At 46.3% G+C, this 24,923-nt stretch overlaps 1 protein-coding gene across 2 annotated transcripts in view; it reads right to left on the bottom strand.

Moving 5' to 3' along the window:
* LOC119973251 (inositol 1,4,5-trisphosphate receptor type 2-like) overlaps positions 1-24,923 on the bottom strand; it is a 169,581-nt gene that overhangs the window by 18,322 nt on the left and 126,336 nt on the right. The window contains exons 39-44 of one of the 2 annotated variants that reach the window (XM_038810980.1): positions 20,162-20,337; positions 16,183-16,347; positions 13,704-13,902; positions 13,443-13,529; positions 7,320-7,453; positions 5,608-5,773 (exon numbers count right to left, since the gene is read on the bottom strand). In XM_038810980.1, the coding sequence (XP_038666908.1) occupies positions 5,608-5,773; positions 7,320-7,453; positions 13,443-13,529; positions 13,704-13,902; positions 16,183-16,347; positions 20,162-20,337 (927 nt within the window). The remainder of the gene's footprint in view (positions 1-5,607; positions 5,774-7,319; positions 7,454-13,442; positions 13,530-13,703; positions 13,903-16,182; positions 16,348-20,161; positions 20,338-24,923) is intronic. The other variant, XM_038810981.1, reaches the window with a different exon arrangement.

The following is a 24,923-nucleotide window of genomic DNA, read 5'->3' as shown; positions in this document are numbered from 1 at the left end:
AGGATTTATAATCATCTGGAAAGGAATAATTTGATTAGGGATAGTCAACTCGGTTTTGTGAGGGGTAGGTCGTGCCTCACAAACCTTATTGAGTTCTTTGAGAAGGTGACCAAACAGGTGGACGAGGGTAAAGCAGTTGATGTGGTGTATATGGATTTCAGTAAAGCGTTTGATAAGGTTCCCCACGGTAGGCTATTGCAGAAAATACGGAGGCATGGGATTCAGGGTGATTTAGCAGTTTGGATCAGAAATTGGCTAGCTGATAGAAGACAAAGGGTGGTGGTTGGTGGGAAATGTTCAGCCTGGAGTTCAGTTACTAGTGGTGTGCCACAAGAATCTGTTTTGGGGCCACTGCTGTTTGTCATTTTTATAAATGACCTGGGGGAGGGCGTAGAAGGATGGGTGAGTAAAATTACAGATGACACCAAAGTCGGTGGAGTTGTGGACAGTGCGGAAGGATGTTGCAGGTTACAGAGGGACATAGATATGTTGCAGAGCTGGGTTGAAAGGTGGCAAATGGAGTTTAATGCAGAAAAGTGTGAGGTGATTTATTTTGGAAGGAGTAACAGGAATAGAGTACTGGGCTGATGGTAAGATTCTTGGTAGTGTGGATGAGCAGAGAGATCTCGGTGTCCAGGTACATAGATCCCTGAAAGTTGCCACCCAGGTTGATAGGGTTGTTAGGGGACATAGCTTTAAATTGATGGCAGAGAGATATAGGACAGATGTCGGAGGTAGGTTTTTTACTCAGAGAGTAGTAAGGGCGTGGAATGCCCTGCCTGCAACAGTAGTGGACTCGCCAACATTAAGGGCATTTAAATGGTCATTGGATAAACATATGGATGATAAGGGAAGAGTGTAGATGGGCCTTAGAGTGGTTTCACAGGTCGGTGCAACATCGAGGCTATGTGAAGTCAACCCCAGCACGTCCTCGATCGAGAGAGCACAAGGTATTGGTGCTGATATGCATGATTGTTTTTGATTCGTTAGGAAATGCAGCCCGTTCAATTCACAGAAACCATTTGGAATTTTTCCGAAAGGAAGCAGTAGTCTAATGATTTAAACAATCTAAACATGCAAAATGGGCAGTAGCAAATCTAGCCCGTCTTACACTCCATTCCAACTTCAGTTCCAGGACAAAAGGAAAATACAGTGAAAGCAGAGAAATAGGAATACTGGTCCTTACTGTTTTTCCTGAAAAGGAATCTCGAGTGGAATGGAAAGTGAGATGTCAGTTCACTATTATCTGCTTTGTGTCACCGTGAATGATACACTTCCAGGGACTCAAGGCCCTGGAGAGGGGAATTAACATTCCAGGAGACTTTTCAAATTCAACTGCTCAACTTTCCAGATTGGCAGTGGCGAGCCCAAATTCCAACCAAATCACCCCACCCAGCTCCAACTGACATAATGAACAAGGTTATTCAGTTAAAGGCTTCATTCCCACTTACAATGAAGTAGTTCAATGGTTTCATTTCATCCTTAGCGTGCTGCATAAACAGGAACCTGGATGTTTAGCATTACCAAGGCAGTGAACAGTGCTTTAAAGTTTAATATATACTGGGCGGAGGTTTACAAAGTGAGATCACTTTGTCCAATCCAGTGCCAAGAACCAAAATCACTCTCTGTGCCGTCTCTAGTGTGTTGCTCCTTGCACTCGAAAAATCTTCACCATATACAATGGAATTGAAGAGTGTGGTGCAAAATCCCTAAATTAGACTTTAATTAGGTGCAGACTTGATGGGCTGAATGGCCTCTTACTGCACGGTAACAATACTATGAAACTGGATACATTTCAATACAGCCATTGTAAGGGTCCTTCCTGTTTGTTCCCTTATTTCCCCTTTCTTTTATTTTGATGTTGCATTTTTGATCTGTGGATGGTTAATGGACTTGCCACTTTAAGGCAAACAGCCTGTGAGGAGCCTGTGCCTTCACCTCAAACAGAAGAATCTGGAAAGCAGTGCAGGTGATTGCAGACTGGCCGGTATCAGGAAGGATTTGGTTTGATTGATTTGGCTGGTGGCCAATGAGTGGACCCAGAGGGCTGTGCTCTGCCTGGTAACAGGTGGTGATTGGATATTTTTCCACTGGAAGGTTTTTCAGTGTCCCGAAGTTCCAGTTTGGATTCTGACAGCCTGATTAAGAGACCTAACTAACTCTCTCCAAACATATCCACCCAATTCAATCCAGAAGTTCACTGTGGGGGCTGACTTACTCTCCATCAAATCTGGATGCTATTCTCTTGAGACTGCAAAGGCCTGAAGTCAAACCACGCTGAAAGCAAGGTTCTGATGTGAAATAAAGTGTTGCAACACAAAGATACAGGCATGAATGTGAGACCTGAATGCGAACCTCGAGCTGAAGAGCCAGTTTGATGGAAAATAAGGCGTCACCAGAAAGCCTGCTGCCTGTGAGTACTGAATTTTTCTAAACTACCGAGACTCTGAATGAATGGCTCGACAAAGAAGACCATTACTGGTTGAAAACCAAAGATTCTAGTCTGCATGCACCTTGTGAGGAAAGCGTGCTAAAGAACCACCTCCTGAAGCAAAGACTCTTGTGATCCTTATTATTTCTTCCACCCCCTTTCCTCCCCTCTGTGTTTGTCTGTCTTGTGTGTGTGGGTAGAGGGTGGAGCATTTTAAGTGGGAGTCAGGGGTTAGGTGATAGTTAACCATTATATTTATTGCATTTTTCCCAGATAGTTCTAGTTATAAACAAACAGCAATTGTGTTTAAACTTACAAACCTGGTGACTAATTATCGGGCAGCCAAGAGCAAAAGGCAGCGGGTATTCTTAAAAGAATTATTGGTTAATTGGTCTGGTATTGTGACTCCGAGGCATGTGGGACTGGATTTGACCACGCTCTTGCCCAGTGTGTCGTAACACTATTTCTGCTAAAGCTCAATGCTGAATGATTAACTCATTACATTGGTTCCCTATTATGCAGAAGTTGAAATTCATCCTTTAAATCATCGGAATCAATGGATCGCTCGAAACCCTTAAGATGGAGATTAAAGAGAACTGAACAATCATTTCATTTCTACATCGGCTGGACAGAGGTTATACAATTCTTTACTGAATCTTCCCTTCATGCGAACGGGAAGGAAAATGAACCTCAGGGCAGTGTGCTGTCCCTCTCATTTCACCAGCACAGACAGCAATACTCAGATGTTCAAGGATGTTGTAAAGTAGCCACAGACTTTGGGGAAATATCATTGGAACAGGAGGAGGCCATTCACCCCTTTGAGCCTATCCCGCCACTCAATTAAATCTTGGCTGATCTGTAACTCAACTCCAATTACCCACCTCCGTTACATAATTCTTAATACCTTTGGCCGCACAAAGCCTATTCATTTCAGTTTTGACATTTTCAGTTGACTTCCAGCCTCAACAAACTTTGAGGAAAGTTTCAAATTCCCACAAACCTTTGTGAGGCGAAGTTGCCTGACATCGTCTTGACCTACGCTATCGACCGAATGATTTTTAACACCTTCATTAGTTCTCCATTTAATCTCCCACATTCAAAGGAATATATAATTAGGTTCCTTTATTCTTTCACGGGATGTGGGCATCGCTGGCAGGGCCAGCATTTATTGCCCATCCCTAATTGTTCGAGAGGAATTTATACAACTTGTCCTCATATTGAACATTTTAGCTCCTGTATCATTCTGTTGAATCAACGCTCCCATCATTCATTCCAAGGCCAATACATCCTTCCTGAGGTGCAGTATACAGAACTGAGCACGAATCAAAATTGTGCTTAAGCAGAGCTCTGTAACAAACTCCCACTCCGTTGCTTATTGCATGAGGAATGGAATATAGAAGTAAGGCTGTCTTGCTACAGTTGTACAGGGCGTTGGTGAGACCACATCACGAATGCTGTGTATAGTTTTGGTCTCCTTCTTTAAGGAAGGACATAATTGCATCAGAAGCAATTCAGAGAAGGTTCACTGGACTGATTACTGGGGTGAGGGGGTGGTCTAATGACGTTGAACAGGCTGGGCCTTTATCTGGTGGATGTTCAGAAGAATGAGAGATGATCTTATTCAAGCATATACCACCTTGAGGGGACTTGATAGGATTCTGAGAGGACCCATCCCCTCGAGACTAGAGTTAGGGGACACCATTTAAAAATAAGGACTCTCGCATTTAAGATGGAGATAAGAACTTTTTCTCTCTCTCTCAAAGCGTCATGAATCTTCAGAACCTTCCCCGGAGAGCAGAGGATGCATGTTCAGTAAATATTCTTAAAGGCAGAAGTAGATAAATTCTTGACCAAAAAAGGGGTGAAAGGTTATCGGGGGTGGGCAGGAATGCGGGGTTGAGGTTACAATCAGTTCAGCCGTGATCTTACACTGGACTGGAGCTCGAGGGGCCGAGTGGCCTACTCCTGCTCCGAATTTGAGTGTTCATTCATTTGTTTATGTTGGTATTCCAGCTTTCCTGAGATAACGGCCGGTGTTCCATTAGTGTTTTCGGTTTTTCTTTGCAGCCGTTAGTGATTAGAATACAGAGCATTATCTCTACTGTCTCCTGCCTCCTAATGAAGTCACTACCCTCCTCAAATCGGCTGCCTCCAATGTGCTCTCCTTTTTTGTCTCGAGGGTAATTAGGGATGCGCAGCACATGCCGGCCTTACCAGTGACACCCACTTCCCATGAAAGAATAAACATGGTCCATTTCCAGACCTTCCTAGCGCCAACTCCAGATGAAATGCAGTGTGGCATGAAACTGTGGCACTTACAGGAAGTACATGAGACATCTACATTTATACTGCACTTTTCACAATCTCACAATGCCCCACAGCACTTTAGAACCAATGTAGCACTTTTCAAGTGGAGTCACTGTTCTACCGTTGGAAACGCATCAGCCAATTTGCACACAGCAAGATCCCGCAAGCAGTAATGTGATAATAGAACATAGAACAGTACAGCACAGAACAGGTCCTTCGGCCCTCGATGTTGTGCCGAGCAATGATCACCCTACTCAAACCCACGTATCCACCCTATACCAGTAACCCAACAACCCCACCCCCATTAACCTTATATTTTTTTAGGACACTACGGGCAATTTAGCATGGCCAATCCACCTAACCCGCACATCTTTGGACTGTGGGAGGAAACCGGAGCACCCGGAGGAAACCCACGCACACACGGGGAGGACGTGCAAACTCCACACAGACAGTGACCCAGCCGGGAATCGAACCTGGGACCCTGGAGCTGTGAAGCATTTATGCTAACCACCATGCTACCGTGCTGCCCCAACCAGATAATCTGGTTTAGTGACACCAACTGACGGAAAAATACTGGCCAGACCACCGGGAAGAACTCCCTTGCTCTTCATCAAACATTGCCGTGAGATTATTTCTGTCCACAAATATTTAATAACTCATCCAACAGACAGTGCGGCATTCTTGCAGTATTGCACTGGACTGTCTACCTAGATAACCAGCTCAAGTCTCTGGAGTGGGGCTTGAATCCCCAGCCTTCTGATTTGGAGCCTAGACTGCTATTACAGAGCCACAGCTGTAACATGAAACCGACTAAAGCAACAGGAACTAGATTTCGACTGTGCTTTTGTAGCGGTTTAGCGCCAACCTACCACAGATAAAACAAGTGGTCTTGAGGATCTCCTCTTTCTTTTGCTTCTCGCTTCTCAAATCTGCAAATGTGTCAATGATGACGCCAAAGATCAAGTTCAGGACGATGATGATGACGACGAAGAAAAACAGGAGATCATAGACGACACGTGTGACAAACAACGGCTCCTGAAATTCAAAGATTTACCTTCATCAGACATTCTTAGTCAGCATCGCAGAGCAGCTAAACGTTTAGTAGCTAACAAGGTGCAGTCAAGTGGCTTTCTCCCCGAGGGCTCTCAGCTTCTTCCTTCAACAAAGATCTAACTACTCTCCATCCACTGCTCCTCTCCCTAAACCTGGCTGAACTGGTTTTAAAATGAACTGTTCCTTTGACTCCACTCACGTCCGACAAACAGAATGAATTGCCAGTAGAACCTGGATGGGGCGTAGCGGTTCCTGCCCAGTTTTTTGAGACATATGGAACATTCTTTTTGCCCAGATCCACTCAGATCCCGCTCTCAGCTAACTTCACAGAATCGTCAGGATGCAGAAGCAGGATCTATCGAGTCGGCACCGGCTCTCTGAATGAGCAATTCTCCCGACTTCTCCCAATAACCCCGGCCCAGCCTCCCCTTTCAGAAAACAGTCTAATTCCCTCTCTAATGCCCGTGCCTGCACCAGAGATACAACACCCACCCTCTGATCCTCCTCCTTTCTCACCATCCAAGGCCCCCAAAAGGTCCTTCCAAATTTACTTGTGCTTCTGTGAGTTCAGTGTACCTGCATTCTCACCACAGCACGTGGTGGTCCCTGCACTGGGGAAGTCCGAAGGCAGATTAGGAGATCACTTTGTGGAACACCTCCGTAAAGTTCACAAGTCAGACCCCGAGACTCCAGTCGCCTGTCGTTTTAGTTCTCCAATTTGCTCCCACACTGACCTCTCTGCCCTCGCTCTCCTACACTGTTCCAATAATGCTCAATCGGAAGTTCACAGAACAGCTCCTCATCTTTGATTCAGCACGTCACAGTCTCACAGACTCAATATCGAGCCCAATAATTTCAGATCGGAGAGAGCTGTTGGAAATGGTCCTGTGTTCCCAGTCACCCCTCCTCGAGACACAGCTTCTGTTTCTTTACTTATCCCATTACCACCTCCTTTTGCCTTGAACCATCGCCCCTCATGATTAGAATTAGAACTAGAACAGTACAGCACAGAACAGGCCCTTCGGCCCTCGATGCTGTGCCGAGCAATGATCACCCTACTCAAGCCCACGTATACCTATACCAGTAACCCAACAACCCCCATTAACCTTATTTTTTAAGACACTAAGGGCAATTTATCATGGCCAATCCACCTAACCCGCACATCTTTGGACTGTGGGAGGAAACCGGAGCACCCGGAGGAAACCCACGCACACACGGGGAGGACGTGCAGACTCCGCATAGACAGTGACCCAGCCGGGAATCGAACCTGGGACCCTGGAGCTGTGAAGCATTTATGCTAACCACCATGCTACCCTGCTGCCCCAGGACGTGCAGACTCCACACAGACAGTGACCCAGCCGGGAATCAAACCTGGGACCCTGGAGCTGTGAAGCATTTATGCTAACCACCATGCTACCCTGCATGTTCACACATGTATGCAAAGACACACATACACGTCCAAGACACAAATGCATAACACTCACAAATGTCCTATGCAATATGTGTTATGTATACGTAAGATACTTACATCCTTTGAAGGTTTTCTTAATACATCACCAACTCCACCCCCATTCCTCAATCCTTGGTTTAATACTGTAACAATGCACATTAGTAGAGTGTCACAGGTTTGTTCAGAACTTGCATCATCATCTTGGCCTTCTGCTGAGAAAGAGCAAGAACATTTCTTCACTTGTAGTCGCTGTTTCTAGGTTTGCCACATGAAAACTCAAAAATATTTATTTTATGCACAAAAGAGAATTTAACTGTGGAGTTCAAAATACTTCCCATTCTTCTCAGTTAAAAATCTTCTTACGATGATCAACGTGGTCAATATTCCAACATTCAATGTGACCGACAAACTTGCATTTATTTAGCATGTCCTCAGGACGTCCCAAAGCATTGACACATATTTGGGCAGAGCCAAGGCCCCCGTGTACAACAAATTACATGAATAACCAGTTATCTGTTTGTGTTGGTGTTGATGGAGGATAAAGAGTGTTGGCCAACTGTGGTGGTATGACTAGGGTTTACGGTACCTCAGAGTAGTGCTGCCATTGGTGCAAGAGGACTCGCTGCCCATTGGCTCAGGCAGGTCATGTGTCTCTGCCAATTGGCTGAGGCCAGTCATGTGACTGCTCGCTGATTGGCCGAGAGCCCCTCCTACGAGGCGGGGTATAAGAACCCGTACCATGTGGCAGTCGGCCATTCTCTGTAAATCTACTGCCAGGCACACAACTAGTTCATTAAAGCCTGATATTTGGAACTCCTTCACGACTCTAGTCCAATTGATGGTACATCACCAACGCATTAGGAATTTTCTCTGCTCTTTGAACAGTTACAAGAGATTTTTTTATTCCAATCAAATGGATAGATGGGGTCTGCATTCAATATCTGATCGGATATGCAATGCTTGCTCAATCTGAAGTGCTAGCCTAGTTTTTCAGCTGGAAGTCTAGAGAGGGGATTGAACCCAAAACTTCCTGACTCAGAGTCAAGACTGCTGCCATTTATACAATACATGGATAGTCTTACAAATACAAAACTTATAAAATTGTTATGTTTTGGGACTGTGTCTTTAATTTAAGGTGACCTGCTTGGAATTCTGCCCAACAAGAAACCTTGGGTGGCTTTATTGATAAAAGCTAAAGTGGGGGTGGGAAGGCAGCAAGATTCTGCACTGAGGGAGTGCTGTACTGCCGGAGGGTCAGTAATGAGGGTGTGCTGCTGTGTCAGAATGTCAGAATTGAGGGTGTGGTGCACTGTCAGAGGGGCAGTAATAAAGGAGTGCTGCACTATCAGAAGTTTAACATCTCATCTGAAAGCTGGCACCTCCACGAATGCGGCACTTCCTCAGTACTGCCCCAGAGTGTCATCCGTGATTTTTTTTGTGCTCAAGTCCTGGAGTGTGACTTGATCCCTGGGCCCATATTGACTGAGAGGTGAGTGTGCCACTAAGAAACCATGGCTGCCCAATTGTACAGCGGCTTGGAAGAGGATGACAATAAGTGCAAAAGAACAGTAGTAATGTTGAGCCTGTACAATAGATTTGGGCACAGTTAGAATATTGTATCTAGCTATGGGTGCCTTGCTTTGGCCGAGGGTGAGTGTGTAGGATACCACTGACCAGGATCTTGGAGAAACAATGGAGGATGAGGCTCTTTCATGAGAAGTGATGGGGAAACACAATGTCAGATGATGAAAACTTTTAACGAGGTAAGTAAAAAAAAAACCACTAGTCAGTGCACTGGGAATGAAAGCGTATTAATTTAAAATTACCAACAGCAGAGCAAACAATGAGGATAGAGCAATTGTTCTTTTTATACAGAAGGCCATGAGAAAAACAATCTCTCCGAGCTTTCATATAAAGGGGATACATTTAAAAAATAATTAAGTTTAAGCATCAGAAAAATGTTATAGGATACAAGTCAGAAAACTGGGATGAACAGAATGGGCCAAAGTGACCAGGATGTTACATCATTTCTACCAACATTCTCATCAATTCTCGATAGGGGCTAGTTTAGCTCACTGGGCTAAATCGCTGGCTTTTAAAGCAGACCAAGCAGGCCAGCAGCACGGTTCGATTCCCGTACCAGCCTCCCCGGACAGGCGCCGGAATGTGGCGATTAGGGGCTTTTCACAGTAACTTCATTGAAGCCTACTCCTGACAATAAGTGATTTTCATTTCATTTTTTTCATTTCAAATTGCTGTTAAAACCTTCGGATTTATCCATCAGTGGTTTCAAAAAAAAATTCTGTCAAACTCATTTATATCCCTAACGATGTTTCTTTTCAGTGTTAAAGCTGCAAGGTGAAGCAGCAAAAGCAGGTTGTTGACTCGCCATCGTCCAGTTTAGACCTGCAGCACGGAGTAAAGATCAACCCCCCCCCCCCCCCCCACCCCCCCAAATACCTTCATATTGAAACAGAAACAGCTAAGATTTGGTCAGCGCTGACAGAAAGCTTTCTACATGAATTAATTTGTCTCCTTTTTCTAATGGACTGTTCAAGTCAGATGGATCATTTGGGAGCCAGTTTAGCTCTGGGCAGCTGGTCCGTGATACAGAACGAGGCCAACGGCGCGGGTTAAATTCCCGTATCGGCGGAGGTCATGCATGAAGCCCCTTGCCTTCTCAACCTTGCCCTTCGCCTGAGGTGTGGTGACTTTCAGGTTAAATCGTCGCCAGTCAGCTCTCCCCCTCTCCCTCCATGGTCTCGGAGACTGTGGTGACTTTATGTTACTGACCTTTAACCTAGCACCTCGTAATAGAAGGTTACATAAGTCTCACATTATAAAACCGTTAGAGAATCCCAGACTTCTCACTCAAACCATGTTGCCGGCAACACCTCCCCAGCCACTCCGCCGGCCACATCATTTCTTGAAACTTGGGACAATTATTTCTTATTTACTGGCCTGAATCTTGTGGACTTGAGGGGTTCGGGAAGCAGCGTTCTGAAGCACTGACAAATAAATTATCCATTGATGGATAAATCTGAAGGTTTGTGAGGAGAATTAATGGGAATGTAGTTACAAACGGGGTACGTGGCTTCCAGCACTCCATGGTAGCCCAAAAAAAGCAACTTGCATTTTCAGAGCAGCAGTCAAACAGGTCGGAGGAGCGTTTTCAAACAAAACAACCATGACCACAAGCCTTATAAAGAAATATTAGGCCAGATGACCAAAGGTTGGGTCAAAGAAGTAGGTTTGAAGTGGCATCATGAAGGATGGGCAAGGGCAGAGAGATTTGAGGGAATTTTGAGGGAAGGAATGGCCACCAATGGTGGAGCGATGAAGATGGGGGGGAGGGGGAATGCCTAGAATTCGACAAACGTCAAATTTTTGGGAGTGTTGCGGGGCTGGAGGAAATTACGAGGTAGGGATGGGTGAGGGACCAGGCCATGGAGGGATTCAAACACGAGGATGAGAAGTAGAGAAAACTTCAATATCTCACTTTTTTGCATCATATCGTTTTTGTCCAATTATGTTTTAGTGAAGCACACAAATACTTTTTCTAAGTTAAAGATTCATATGATGAACAAATAAGAAAGTATGACTAATAAATGGCTAGTTGGACAGGTTTTAATTGGAGTGGATGTTAAAACCATTGCTGTTAGGAGGAAACAAACTGAAGGTCGGATCCAGGGGGAGCCCTTAAATAATCCACTGCTTTGGGGCTACCATGGATGTCAAAAAGCCAATGATAGAAGCAGCACATCAATCACCTTAAACATCCCTCCACCACTGACATACATTGGCAGCAGCTGTGTGTACCAACTATAGGATGCACTGCAGCAAGTCTCCGAGGCTTCTTCAACAGCACCATCCAAACCTGTGACCTCTACCACCTAGAAGGGCATCAGACACATGGGAACACCACCACCTGCAAGTTCCCCTCCAAGTCACTCACATACTGACTTGGAAACATATTGGCTGTTCCTTCAATGTCGCTGGGTCAAAATCCCAGAACTCCCTCCCTCTTGGCACAGTGGGTATACATACACCATATGGATTGCAGTAGTTCAAGAAGGCAGCTCACCACCACCTGCTCAAGGGCAATTAGGGATGGGCACTAAATGCTGACCCAGCCAGCAGCGTTGTCATCCCCAGGATTGCTTTCCTTTTCTTTGAACAAAAGTCTTAAAATATATTCATTGTTTTCTCTGGATAAAACAACCTTTTCTATTTAACTACACTTATAGATGAAAGATAAACCAGCACAAACGCTTTACACAAAGAGGCAATCTAACCAACATCTCATGTTATCCCAAGAGAACAACCGCATATTTATTTGTAAGATTAAATAGCTGTGGAAGATTAAGTACAAGAAGCAACGATAGATGAGATAAATGTTCCTTTTACGACAATTTGGCAGCTAAACAGGATTCTTGGAAGAGATTAGCAAATGGTTTAAACAGGACTGGAAAACATCACATTTTCAGGATAGAGATTCTTAGCAACAGATTTTATTTACACACCCCACATTCCAAAAGCATAGAATTTTCTCCATTTGTTTTTTTTTTCTAAAGCAGCCTCTCCTCAGACTCTTACGGGATAGAGTTTCTGCTTTGGGTACAAATGACAATTCTGATGCAAATTGTACCCAAAATTACACCCATTTAGGAAAATGCGTCTTACCCAGAGTTTCCTCTCCCTCATTTTCATATTACTGATTGGAAAACCGGGGGGGGGGGGGGGGGGGGGGGGGGGGGCAGTGGCGGGATTGACGCCATTGTAAACACCGTTGCTCCTTACGATGGCGTCAACAGGCCCCCAGGGGCAACGATTCCGAGCCCTTCAGTAGGCCTGCATGGCACGGGAGCGATCCACGGCGCTTCAGCTGCCAATACCGGCGTCAAATGGGCGCGCGGGTCTGCGCATGCGCGCTGCGACCGACGCCAATAGGCGCATGCGCAGTGTGATCATCACGAATGCGCGCATGCACGGTGGCTTCCTTCTCCGCACCGGCCCCAACGCAACATGGAGTAGGGCTACAGGGGCTGGCGCCGAGCAAAAGAGGCCCCCAGCCTGCCGATTGGTAGGCCCCAATCATGGGCCAGGCCACAGCAGAACCCCCCCCCCCCCCAGGGTCGGACCCCCCTCACCCCCCCGGGGTCGGACCCCCCTCTGCCCCCCCGGGGTCGGACACCCCTAACCGGCCCACCCCCGGATGGATGCATGCAGAGGTCCCGCCGGGTAAGACCACACGTGGAAGGCGCTGGCGGGACTCGGATTTTATTTGTGGCCATTCGGCCCATCCTAGGTGGAGAATCACCGAGGGGGGGGGCGTAGAGCGGCCCCCGACCGCACCACGCCAATGGCGCCGATTTTTCGCTCTCCGGAGAATTGGCGGACCGGCACCGGGGCGGCGACACACGATTCGCGCCCAGCCGGGCGATTCTCCGGCCCGGCGTGGGCTGAGAGTATCCCTCCCCATGTCCTTAATCGTGCAAACTTAGGCTGCGTTTTAAAATGTTTAAAAAAAAATTGCTTTGAATATATTCCTTGACATATTTACAAGTGGCAGGTTGGCGCAGTCAGATTACAAGAGCTGAAATCAGGTTCGTCACAAAAAATGTGGAGAAGCCAATTCTAAACCACCGAAAATGACTTTAAAAAGACCCCCACAAAATGATTTTCCAGTTAGATTGGGGTACAATCGAGATGTCCTTAATAAGTTGAAGAAAAACTCCTTTTCAAAGCCTTTCAAAATGTTAATATTAATGTCCTTGCACCCAAAGGTTCCAGATTAACATTTGGAGCCTCCTCAAAAATTTGCAAAATTCCCAAGGTGTTTGGTTCCTCCTGGGAAATGCGGCCCATGTTGTTGATGGGGGCAGGACAGAAGGGTCCTGTTTCTAATTTGCTGTTTTTAAAACTAGCGGAGAAATTTATGGGAATTTGAGCTGCATTGAACCTTAATTTCATCGAAAAATAAATTCCGCAAGCGTTTGAGCCGGTCACCCTGAAATCTGGGGAATATTTTGCAAATCCCTCCCACCCCCAATGCAACCGAGAGGAACTGCAGGCTGAGGCGTACAAACCAGAATTGTGTGTTTGCGGGAAACGAGCAGTTTTCGGCTTCTCCTATTTGAGAAGATTTGAATCAACAAGTTGAACACCCTTGTTTTATAACACATGGCCCTGTTTACTAACCTGCAGCTGCAATAGGTAATACAGAGCAGTTCCCCCGACAAACATCCTCCTTGTTGTTCACCTGCGGGCCATAGGGGTTTCCTTGGGCTGTATTGTAAAAAACAAAATAAACTGTCTGACTGCAATTCATCCTTATAAACCTGTCAGCCTTCAACTGCATTCAATTGGACCCATTAAGAGCAAGAGATTATCCACAGGGCATTTTGTACAGAAATTCAAATGGTACAATGCTGCCTGGCTCTAGGAAAGAAAGAAAGTTACCTGTTAAAGGCGTTTTGTTCTTCTCCAGTCGGTCCACCTCCATGATGAAATCGTCTTGCAGGAGGAGGAATCCAACAATGGAGAAGAGATAGACAAGGATAAGAGCCAGCACAGCCGTCAGGATAATGGACCGACCATTGCGTGTAACACTTTTTATGACATTGAGTAATGTTTCTTCCCTGTAGACTAGGTCAAATAACTGGGGAAAAAATAAATCAACGACCCAATTAACGATCAATGGGGAGCAAACAGAAACAAAAACACATCTAAATTTTTTTTTAAAATAAGCTAACTTGCAGTTTTCTGAACTTCTGCGCAAATGCACGATTAAGACTCATGTCTCCCAAATATCTTTCATAGGGAGAGAGTCACCCAGTGAATAGAACCATAGAATTCCTACAGTGCAAAAGGAGGCCATTTGGCCCATCGAGTCTGCACCAACCCCCTGAAAGAGCACCCTACCTCGACCCAATTCCCGTGCCCTATCCCAACCTAACCGTAGGACACTAAGGGGCAATTTAGCGCGGCCAACCCACCTAACCTGCACATCTTTGAACTGTGGGAGGAAACCAGAGCGCCCTGAGGAAACCCACACAGGTACGGGGAGAATGTGCAAATTCCACACAGTCAGTCAAGGCCAGAAGTGAACCAGGGTCCCTGGTGCTGTGAGGCAGCAGTGCTAACAACTGTGCCACCATACTGCTTGATGGGGCCAATGTGACCCGGGGCCGCAGGCTTCCCACCAGTAATCTAAGTTAATCATTCTACACAGGAGTGGTTAGAATCTCACTCACACTTCACAATGCCATTTGTATAAAACCAATTCAGGTCGATTACAAGATATTCTCTCCTTAGTGAGCAGAGTTTGCTCGTCATCCTGGAGCCAAACATCTGTAAGGACTGGGCAGTCTTCAAATTTAACAGGCTTCTATTCATTCCCTTGAGAACAGAAGACGGAATGATGTTCAGATCGAGGTGTCCAAGATGACTGAGAACTGGTTTGCTCTGCTGGGGGAAATCCACTATAGGGTGACAACGCCTCGAAATTAGAGCGAGGCCATTGAGGCTAATGACAGGAGGCACTTTACAAAAAGACTCGTGGAAATGTGGAACGCTCTCCGTCAAAACACTGAACCTGGGAGTCACTGGAATTTAAAAACTATGATTGATAGATAAGGTGCTCAGTGTTATAGAATCAGAAGAAGGAGTTAAGAGAGACACCAGTTGTGATCTAATTGAATGGTGGAAGAGGCTTGGAGGTGGGGGGTAGTTAAATGGCCTCCTTCTGCTCCTGTCTTCCCAAGATCCTATTGGTAAGAGCATATAGCCTGTAATTGGTCTATTAAAATCACTTTCCAACATGATATTAACTCCACAATGGCCTAAAGGGAAAAGCTAAGCCAGCAGGACACCTATTTTAACCATCATGACCAATGACATGGGAGGATGGCCTGGGATTGCTTGTTGGGGGTGCGAGTGCACATAGCATCATGCACAAACAATCACATCAGTGTCAGACAGCTTGGGTGGCTTTTGTAGACCACGAAGGAGTCTACACCGAGTTGTTTAAAGGAAATAACATTTTGTTACAATAACTGATATTTACACAGCATGAAAGATCTCAGCCGGGCGTCTCCCGAAGATACCCAAACTGGCTGACTTTATACAGAAGATAACTATACATGGTTTAGGGTTTCCCGCCCCCTTTAATGGGCGAGCTTGTATTCGGTGAGGCTCACAGGAGTTTAATCATTGCCACCTGATAGTGATGAATGGCAGAGCAAGCCCGAAGGGCTAAAAGGCCTCCTCCTGCTCCTATCTGCTACGTATCTATGTACCTCGTATGTTCCGTGTGAGTTATGACAGTGGAACATTCAAGACCCCTCCTGTTGTCCGTTTTTCTAGGAGACATACACATATATATTATATATGTATATAGTTTATCTAAACAAAAGTTAAAACTGCCACTATGAGGTTCTTGGAGCCTGAACAGTTATATATTCAGCCAGAGATATTTAGAGTGGGACAGTGACACACTGATTAGCACTGCTGCCTCACAGCTCCAGGGACCTGGGTTCAATTCTGGCCTTGGGTGACTGTCTTTGTGGAGTTTGCACTTTCTCCCCATGTCTGCATGGGTTTCCTCCGGGTGCTCCGGTTTCCTCCCACAGTCCAAAGATGTGCAGATTAGGTGGACTGGCCATGCTAAATTGCCCCCTAGTGTCCAAAAGATTATGAGGGGTTACCAGGTTACAGGGATAGAGTGGACGCGTGGGCTAAAGTAGGGTGCTCTGTCCAAGGGCCGGTGCAGACCCGATGGGCCGAATGGCCTCCTTCTGCACTGTAGGGATTCTAGAATAAGTAGCACATGAACTGTTAAACATGGATCCCTTATTATCTATTCCTCGCAGACCTCTACTGGTCATCTCGGGTGGACAAAAAAGCATATTGCAATTTTCAATACACTACAACCACTTACCAGAAAACTGTAGAAGAGTTCATTAACAAAGAGGCCAAGCATACAGACCACGACATAGGTTACATGGTACAAAAACTCCACATCCATGACCACCGCCTTATAACCCCGGGTGAACGTTCCACGATTTCCAACAAAACTGACTAAGAACACGATTTTATTGCACAGCTGAAGAAAACAGGAGAATGAGAATTTATTAGATCCATAGTTAATTTAAAAAAAAATTAAGTCACACCTGCCCAGAGTGAAAATAAAAAGCTCCTAACTGAAATTAAAATCAAGTAGGAATGGAATGATCAGACTCGTGACTGTAGTAATCCCTCACTGAATCACACAACTGTTGGGACCAGTAAGAATGCATTCTGAAAGGTGCTTCATTTCAATCAAAACCATTTTATACTGTTTAAAGAAGGGCCTGGTTACGTTGAAAGCTGCAAGTTCCAGGGTAGGAGTGGATTACAACTCTCTAACAATTATCTTTATATTACGGATGCTGGAAGTCAGAAGTAAAATCAGAAAACGCTGGAAAGACTCAGCAGATCTGGCAGCATGTGTGGAGAGAGAAACAGAATTAACATCTCACGTCCGTATAACCCGTCTTCATTGTTCTGTATATTGGAAGGGGAGAGAATTCCTACATTTGTGCTGCGATTGAAGACCGAGGTAAGATAATTAGCTGTAATAATTGGCCATGCCAAATTGCCCCATAGTGTCTAAAAGTTTGCATGGGGTAATTGGGTTACGGGGACCGAGAATCGGAAGGCACAGATTTAAGTTAATTGGTAAAAGAGTTAGTGGAGATATGGGGAGAACTTTTTCTCACAGTGAGTGCCTTGGATCTTGAGTGCACTGCCTGGTGGAGGAGACAGGGTCCATTGAGACATTCAAGGGGGAAATTGGATTGCGATCTGTAAAGGGAGAATGTGTCGGGTTTTGAGGACAAGGCAGAGAATGGCTCTAGGTGAATTGTTGGCACAGACAGGATGGACTGAAGATCCTCCTTCTGTGCTGCAAACATCCTATGATTCTACTTCCACCACACTTTGAGATATTACAATGCAGATCGCAGAGTTAAAAAATTATCTCCAAATCGTTCCTCTGCTCCTTGAGACGGATACCTTCCAACTGTGCCCTCTGAACACCCTTCCAGCAGTGTAAACACTTTGGACGGTATTCTCCCCTTTTGCGACAAAGTGCCATGGCGGGGGCAGGAATGTAGCATGTTTCCCGTCACAGAGGTTGGCGAGAAAACACGTCAAATCTTCCAGCTCCAACCTCATTAATTGTGCACCCAGGTATTTTACGGCATATTTAGTGGTGGGGCAAACCTGGGTGGCACTTTGTCCGCCATCGTATCTGGACGCCATTTTGAAAATACGGCAAAATTATTGACCCACGATTGAAGAAAGAAGGCGGACCTCGTAAAATTGTAGATGGATCTCCGGAAGCGCTCAGAGACAAGAAGATGGACCTCCTGAGCATGAAGGTGAATCTCCAGGAATGTTCGAATGCTAGAAGATAGACCCCTTCTAGGACACCAAATCTGTAAGGTCCGCTGCAGATTCTCCCCCGCCCCAATGTTGTGGTGTTCCAAGTCCAGGTTGCAGGCGGCCTCCATCCTGAACTCCGGAGACAGCCTCAGGCATTGGTCAGATTGAGTCCCGGCATTCGCACGCCATGTTGTTTAAAACGTGTTTCACGCCGGCATGATTTCCTGCCGGGACTGTGTGGAGAACCTGGGCTTGGAGAGTCGGGCCTACATCTGCATCCCATTAACGGGACGCAAATGAGGTTCCCGTTGGCCTCTGGTGGGTTTGCCATCCCGCCATGGCGCACACCAACGGAGGATCCCACTGTGAATTCATGCTGGCGTGAAACCGATTTCTGGGCCTCCCACCATGTCTGCCATCGAACACAGCAGTGAGGGCCTGGGAGAATTCCGCCCTTTATCTTTCTTTATTCTATAAATGCTCATCTTAATTCTGAACACCTCTATTGAACTTCTATTTCTAGCCTCGCCACATAAATAAATTACCCCATCCTGGGGTGCTGTTTGACACCACCTCTTCTTCCTCCAATTCCATCAATCATCTTGTGGAACCTCTTAATTAAATTTGAAGTCAGATGCTTTGAAATAGCCCCTGTTTTTCAAATACTGACCCCCCCCTCAACTTTCTCTTCCCCCCCCCCCCACCCTTCACCCCCCAACATTCTCTCCCCCGCCCCCCCCTTTCAAGTCCACACTCCATCCGATTCAAAATTAAAGAACTGTTAGGAGAACTGGCTCATGGATTGGTATTAAAGCAGTTAAATGTAATGTACCCTGTACATCCAAAGGTCAGTGTCTGAGTTTAACACAGTGTCACTCGTAAAATGAATCAATGGTGTTATTAATAACTTCCAGATCGCTGAAGTATGAGCACATCAAGTTAAATATATAAAACCAATAACTATAACCTAAATTTAAAAATGTTACATTGTGGATACTTTTCAGCTGTATTACTTACTTGGACATGTTGTACAGCAGATTATTGCTGATTTTATTAGCCATTTGCCTTAATACCAGACTCTGCTGTTATTGAAAAAGCCTTTGACATTTGTAATCCCAAATATTAGAACAGAATTATAGTAATAGAAACACAGCTGACGTGCAGTATTAGCCTGTGCAATGTTCCAAACCCGGTTTTCCATGTACAGTCACTTTCTCAATTTCATCTGCTTTTTAAATTAAGAGACAACTGTACCGCGCTCGGAGACTGATGTAAACAGTCTATGTGTAAACTCATCACACTGTAATAATATTCTCCTCGTGGTATGCTGTGGGACCTCAGTTTAGCATCGACCAATCCTCAGACTGTTTCACGGCGGCAGGTGACCTGCTGGCAAGATCTTCTGGTCCGGCCGCTGTCAATGGGATGTCCCATCATCTAGCCCTGTTTCTCCTGAAGACTACAGTAGGTCCTGACTCCTCCTGAGTGCATGTTGCACATGTTAGTTAAGGCTGAGATGACTTTGGTAATTCACTGGTGAATTCCAAGGATTTGGCAGGTCCAGGACGACCATAGTTCAACACGGTGAAACTGAAAATTTGGGAGTACACATTGGGAAATTGATGCGCAGGAAATTAGATGGTTGTGAATCAGATACACTTTCCAATACACCCCAATTTCTAAACTAAGAAGCATAAGAACTAGGAGCAGGAGTAGGCAATTCAGCCCCTTGAGCCTGCCATTCAATACCATCATGGCTGATCTCCTCTTGGCCTCAACTCCACTTTCCTGCCCATTCTCAATAACCCTTCATCCCGCAACTAATTCAAAACCTATCTATCTTCTCCTGAAATTTGTTTAATGTTCCGGCGTCCACTGCGCTCTGGCATAGAGAACTCCACAGATTCACGGCCCTTTGAGTGAAGTAATTCCTCCTCATTTTTATTTTAAATCTGCCACCTCTTTAGCCTAAAACTACGGCCCCTCGTTCTAGAATGTCCAACGAGGGGAAACACCCGCTCTTCATCTAGCCCATTTGGCATCTTACATACCTCAATTAGATCTACTCTAAACTCCATTGAGTATAGGCCTAAACAGCCCAATCTCTCTTCATAAGAAAGTCTTCATCCCTGGAATCAATCCAGAGAACCCTATACAGTTGCAACAGCACTTCCCTACTTTGTTCCATTAGCAATGAATGCCAAATTTCCGTACACTCCAGTTGCACAAAACTCCTTGTTGAGGAGCACCAATTCATAAAATGCAATTTGCATGTAAATAAAGTGGTTACACTTCAAAAATTCTTCATGCTGTGAAGGACTGTGTGACGTCCGATCATCTTGAACGGTGCTATCTAAATACCAGTCTTTCTTCTCTTTTATTATTGCTTGTACCAATAAAAATACCATAAGATAAATATTCTCATTAATCTCTGGCTCACACAGAATTTACAAATAATGTTAATTTTCTTGGGATAACATGTGGTTACTTACATTGAGAGCACCCAATAGTATGAGCGTAGGCCCCAGCCCTATCGTGTATATGGATCGGAACATTACAGATACAATAAATAATCTTATTCCATGAGGTTTCGGTAGGAGAATAAGCAAAGAAGTGCAAACAACGACCACTATCCAGAGCAGCGATGAGAACAGCGGAGAAATGGTACCTGCAAAGAGGAGGAAAGCAAAACTGTCAGTGAAGACCTGATAACAGATAATAACATGACAACTGTAACTTGAGTGAAACTTCGATGACACATTTTTGATTACCATATTTCTCATTTTGAGTCATTGTCAATAACGGGCCAGATTTTGCCGTCAGCATTACAAAGAGGTGGAAATGGTACAGCAAATTCACACAAGGGGCAGGGAAATGGTTACACTTAAATATTCAAAGGTTAGCATCAGCCCACCTTTAACTTGGTGCAAACAGCAGTGAGCTGTCTGTTCACAACTCAAATACATGAAATAGTGTGAAGTTGCTGTATTTGCAAAGTAGATATTAACTAAATTCACCCCAGAAAGATTATGCCATGTACATTTTATCAGAAGTAACCTTTTTACAACATGGCAAGTAGCAAACGCTGCCATACAACCTCTCTGATTCCCAAAATTAACTATTACGTGTGTGGGCTCTCATTCCTTCAGAATTTAATTATTGTTGAAGATTTTAAAAATGCAAAATTTGAAATCAAAACTTTCTGTCCCCTTTTTTGCGTGCTAATTCAATCTTTCTTTAAAAAAAAATCTGATTTATAGAATTTACAGTGCAGAAGGAGACCATTTGGCCCATCGAATCTGCACCAGCTCTTGGAAAGAAAATGAAAATGAAAATCGCTTATTGTCACGAGTAGGCTTCAATGAAGTTACTGTGAAAAGCCCCTAGTCGCCACATTCCGGCGCCTGTCCGGGGAGGCTGGTACGGGAATTGAACCGTGCTGCTGACCTGCTTGGTCTGCTTTAAAAGCCAGCGATTTAGCCTTGTGAGCTAAACCAGCCCCAGAAAGAGCACCCCATTTAAGCCCACGCCGCCACCCTATCCCCGTAACCTAGTAACCCCACCTAATCTTTTCATTTGGACACTGAGGGCAATTTATCATGGCCAATCCACCTAACCTGCACATCTTTGGACTGTGGGTTGAAACCGGAGTACCCGGAGGAAACCCATGCAAACACGGGGAGAATGTGCAGACTCCGCACAGATAGTGATCCAAGCCGGGAATTGAGCCTGGGACCCTGGAGCGGTGAAGCAACTGTGCTAACCACTGTGCTACCGTGCTGCCAAGGATTTGACAAGGCTCACTCACTCTAATTAATACTTTTGCCCGATAGGCGGAGGGCAAGGAAACAGAGATGGTTGTGGCATTAGACGCTGAGAAGGTGTTTGACCGGGTAGAATGGGGATACTTGATTGCAGTTCTGGAGCGGTTTGGGATTGGCGCAAGATTTGTGAACTGGGTAAATCTACTATATAAGGAACTGAGGGCAAGTATCTGCACAAACAACATCAGCTCGAGATACTTTTCTCTCCACCGTGGGACTAGGCAGGGATGTCCTATGTCCCCCCTGCTCTTTGCACTCGCGATTGAGCCGTTGGCCATCGCATTAAGAGGTTTGGTGGAATGGAAAGGGATATTGCGATGCCGATGACTTGCTGTTATACGTTTTGAAACCGAGTGTGTCGATAAGGGAAATATTGGAGCTGCTTCGAGTGTCTGGGTCTTTCTCGGGGTACAAAGTAAATCTAGACAAGAGTGAGTATGTTGTGGTGTCTCGGCCGTGGGTGGGTGCAGGAATGGGGGGCTGCCATTCCGTAGGGCAGGGACTCACTTTAGGTACCTGGGGGTGCAGGTTGCCCGGGAGTTTGGGGGGGGGGGGGGGGGGGGGGGCTCCGCAGGTACAACATTTCTAGTTTGGTGGGGAAAGTGGAAGCTGATCTGGCAAGGTGGGATGGTCTCCCTCTGTCACTGGCGGCTCGGGGGCGGTTAAAATGAACGTGTTTGCCGCAATTTCTGTTTATTTTTCAATGCCTACCGAATTTCCTGCCAAAGGCATTTTTCAAAGAGATTGAGGGATTACTTTGTTCATATGGAGAGGGAAGGTGGCCAGAGTTAGAAAGGTGCTGCTACAGAGGGGAAGGCAGGCAGGGGGTTTGGGTCTTCCCAACCTGATGTATTACTACTGGGCAGCGAATGTGGAGATGGTGCGGAGCTGGGTCAGAGGGGTTGATTCCCAGTGGGTCAGAATAGAGGAGAGTTTGTGCAGGGGGTCAGGATTGAAAGCACTAGCAACAGAGCCGCTCCCAATAGCCCCGGGGAAATACTCAGGGAGTCCGGTAATAATAGCTTCATTGAGAATTTGGAGGCAGTTTCGCCACACTTCGGGTTGGGGGCAGGGTCAAGGGAAATGCCGATTTAGGGGAACCACAGATTTGAGCCAGGGAAGTGGGATGGAAATTTTTGGAAATGGGAGGATAAGGGGATTGAGACATTAAAAGATTTGTTTCTTAGGGGTCAGTTTGCAGGATTGATGGAGCTGGAAGTGAAGTATGGGCTGGAGCAGGGAGAAATGTTTAGATACATGCAGGTTCGAGATTTTGCCAGAGAGGAGATACAGAACTTCCCGGAGGAGGGGAGAGTTGGGAGAGGATATGGAGGAGGGGTTCTGGTGTGAATGCTCCGGAGAGTGAATGCCTCCACCTCGTGCGCGAGGTTGGGGCTGACATAGCTGAAGGTGGTATACAGAGCACACCTCACGAGGGCGAGGATGAGCCAATTCTTTGAAGGAGTAGAAGATGTGTGTGAATGTTGGGGGGGGGGGGGGGGGCTAATCACGTTCATGTGTTTTGGTCCTGCCCAAAGCTAGAGGAGTACTGGAAGGAGATTTTTAGGGTAATTTCTAAAGTGGTGCACGTGAAACTGGACATGGGCCCCCGGGAGGCCATATTCGGGGTGTCGGACCAGCCAGGGTTGGAAACGGGTGCAGAGGCAGATGTTGTACCCTTTGCCTCATTGATCGCCTGAAGGCGGATCCTGATAGGTTGGAGAGCAACCTCTCCACCCTGTGCCCTGGCGTGGCGGGGGGACCTGTTGGAATTCTTGACTCTTGCGAAGGTTAAGTTTGAACTGAGGGGAAGGATGGAGGGGTTCTACAATTCATGGGCATTATTCATTATGCACTTTCAAGAACTGGATAACAATGAACATTAGTTGGGGGGGGGGGGATGGGTGGGAGGGTTGGGGAGGGGGCCTGTGTGTGTTAATGGCGACTATAGGTGATCCCTAATTCCTTTTTGTCATTTGTTTGTGTGAACATGCGGGCTAATGTTTGGGGTTTGGTGGGAGGATGGGATCGTTGTTATCGATATGGGGATTGACATATTTGTTACTAATTATTGTTTATTACTGATTATTGTTTATTGTTGGTGGGTGTAAATTTGGGAGAAAATGTGAAAAAGGAGAATAAAAAATATTTAGCATGGTGGTTAGCATAAATGCTTCACAGCTCCAGGGTGCCAGGTTCAATTCCCGGCTGGGTCACTGTCTGTGCGGAGTCTGCACATCCTCCCAGTGTGTGCGTGGGTTTCCTCCGGGTGCTCCGGTTTCCTCCCACAGTCCAAAGATGTGCGGGTTAGGTGGATTGGCCATGCTAAATTGCCCGTAGTGTCCTAATAAAGTAAGGTTAAGGGGGGGGTTATTGGGTTACGGGTATAGGGTGGTTACGTGGGTTTGAGTAGGGTGATCATGGCTCGGCACAACATCGAGGGCCGAAGGGCCTGTTCTGTGCTGTACTGTTCTATGTTCTAATACTTTTGTCCCTTTACCTGCACAGTTAATATCAGCATTCTTGAATCAGATTGGCTAAGGAAATACATAGGGCGCGATTCTCCGCTCCCCACGCCGGGGGACGGGGGGGGGGGGGGGGGGGGGGGGGGGGGGGGGGGGGATCGCGGGAGGGCCGGGCGAATCACGCCATGCTGCCCTGGCAACCCCCGCGATTCTCCTACCCCCTCCAACATGGCGTGTCGCGTTTTGCGACACACCGCTCGGAGAATCGCGGCTCGTCGTTTTTCCCAGCGACCAGCGAGTGTCCGGCCCGGATGGGCGGAGCTGCCTGTCGATCCCGACCGGTTCACGCCGGCAGCAACCACACCTGGTCGCTTCCGGCGTGAACATCGCGCAACAGGTAAGCGTGGGGCCCGTGGGGGGCGGAGAGAGGATCGAGCACAACCGGCGTGCTCGTGAGGTGACTGGCCCGCTATCGGTGCGCACCGATCGTCGGGCCGGCGTTCCTCCGCCGCCCCGCAAGATCAAGCTGCCATGCGCGGCTGACGTCACTTAGGCGCCGCCGGCTGCGTCATTCTCGGCGCGCCGCTTTGACACAAGTTTCACTCCGGCGTCGGCCTTTTCTCTCCGCTTCAGAGAATCGCACCCATAGTTCTTTGTCCTGTTGTCGCAGGTCCTTGCCCCATTATAACCCTACACTTCCAGCACTTTGCGCAGAATATTAAACTGCCAAACCATACAGGGGCAGGTTGCAGGAAATACCTTGGCTGGAACAAACATTAGCCCAAAACATCCTCAATGCTGACCTGTAAGTGCATCATAGCACCTTTCATTATTTTCGAACATACCAAAGGGCTTTACGGTAAATGAAGATATTTTGAAAGTGTAGTCCATCTTGTAATATAAGAAGTGCAGCAGCTGATTTGCACAACTCCCACAAACACCAATAAAATTATGTTGAGATAGTC

The sequence above is a fragment of the Scyliorhinus canicula genome, chromosome 11, assembly GCF_902713615.1.
Source record: "Scyliorhinus canicula chromosome 11, sScyCan1.1, whole genome shotgun sequence".
Taxonomy (NCBI): domain Eukaryota; kingdom Metazoa; phylum Chordata; class Chondrichthyes; order Carcharhiniformes; family Scyliorhinidae; genus Scyliorhinus; species Scyliorhinus canicula.
The sequence above is the reverse complement of the archived record's forward strand: the minus strand, read 5'-3'. Positions and strand labels throughout refer to the sequence as shown.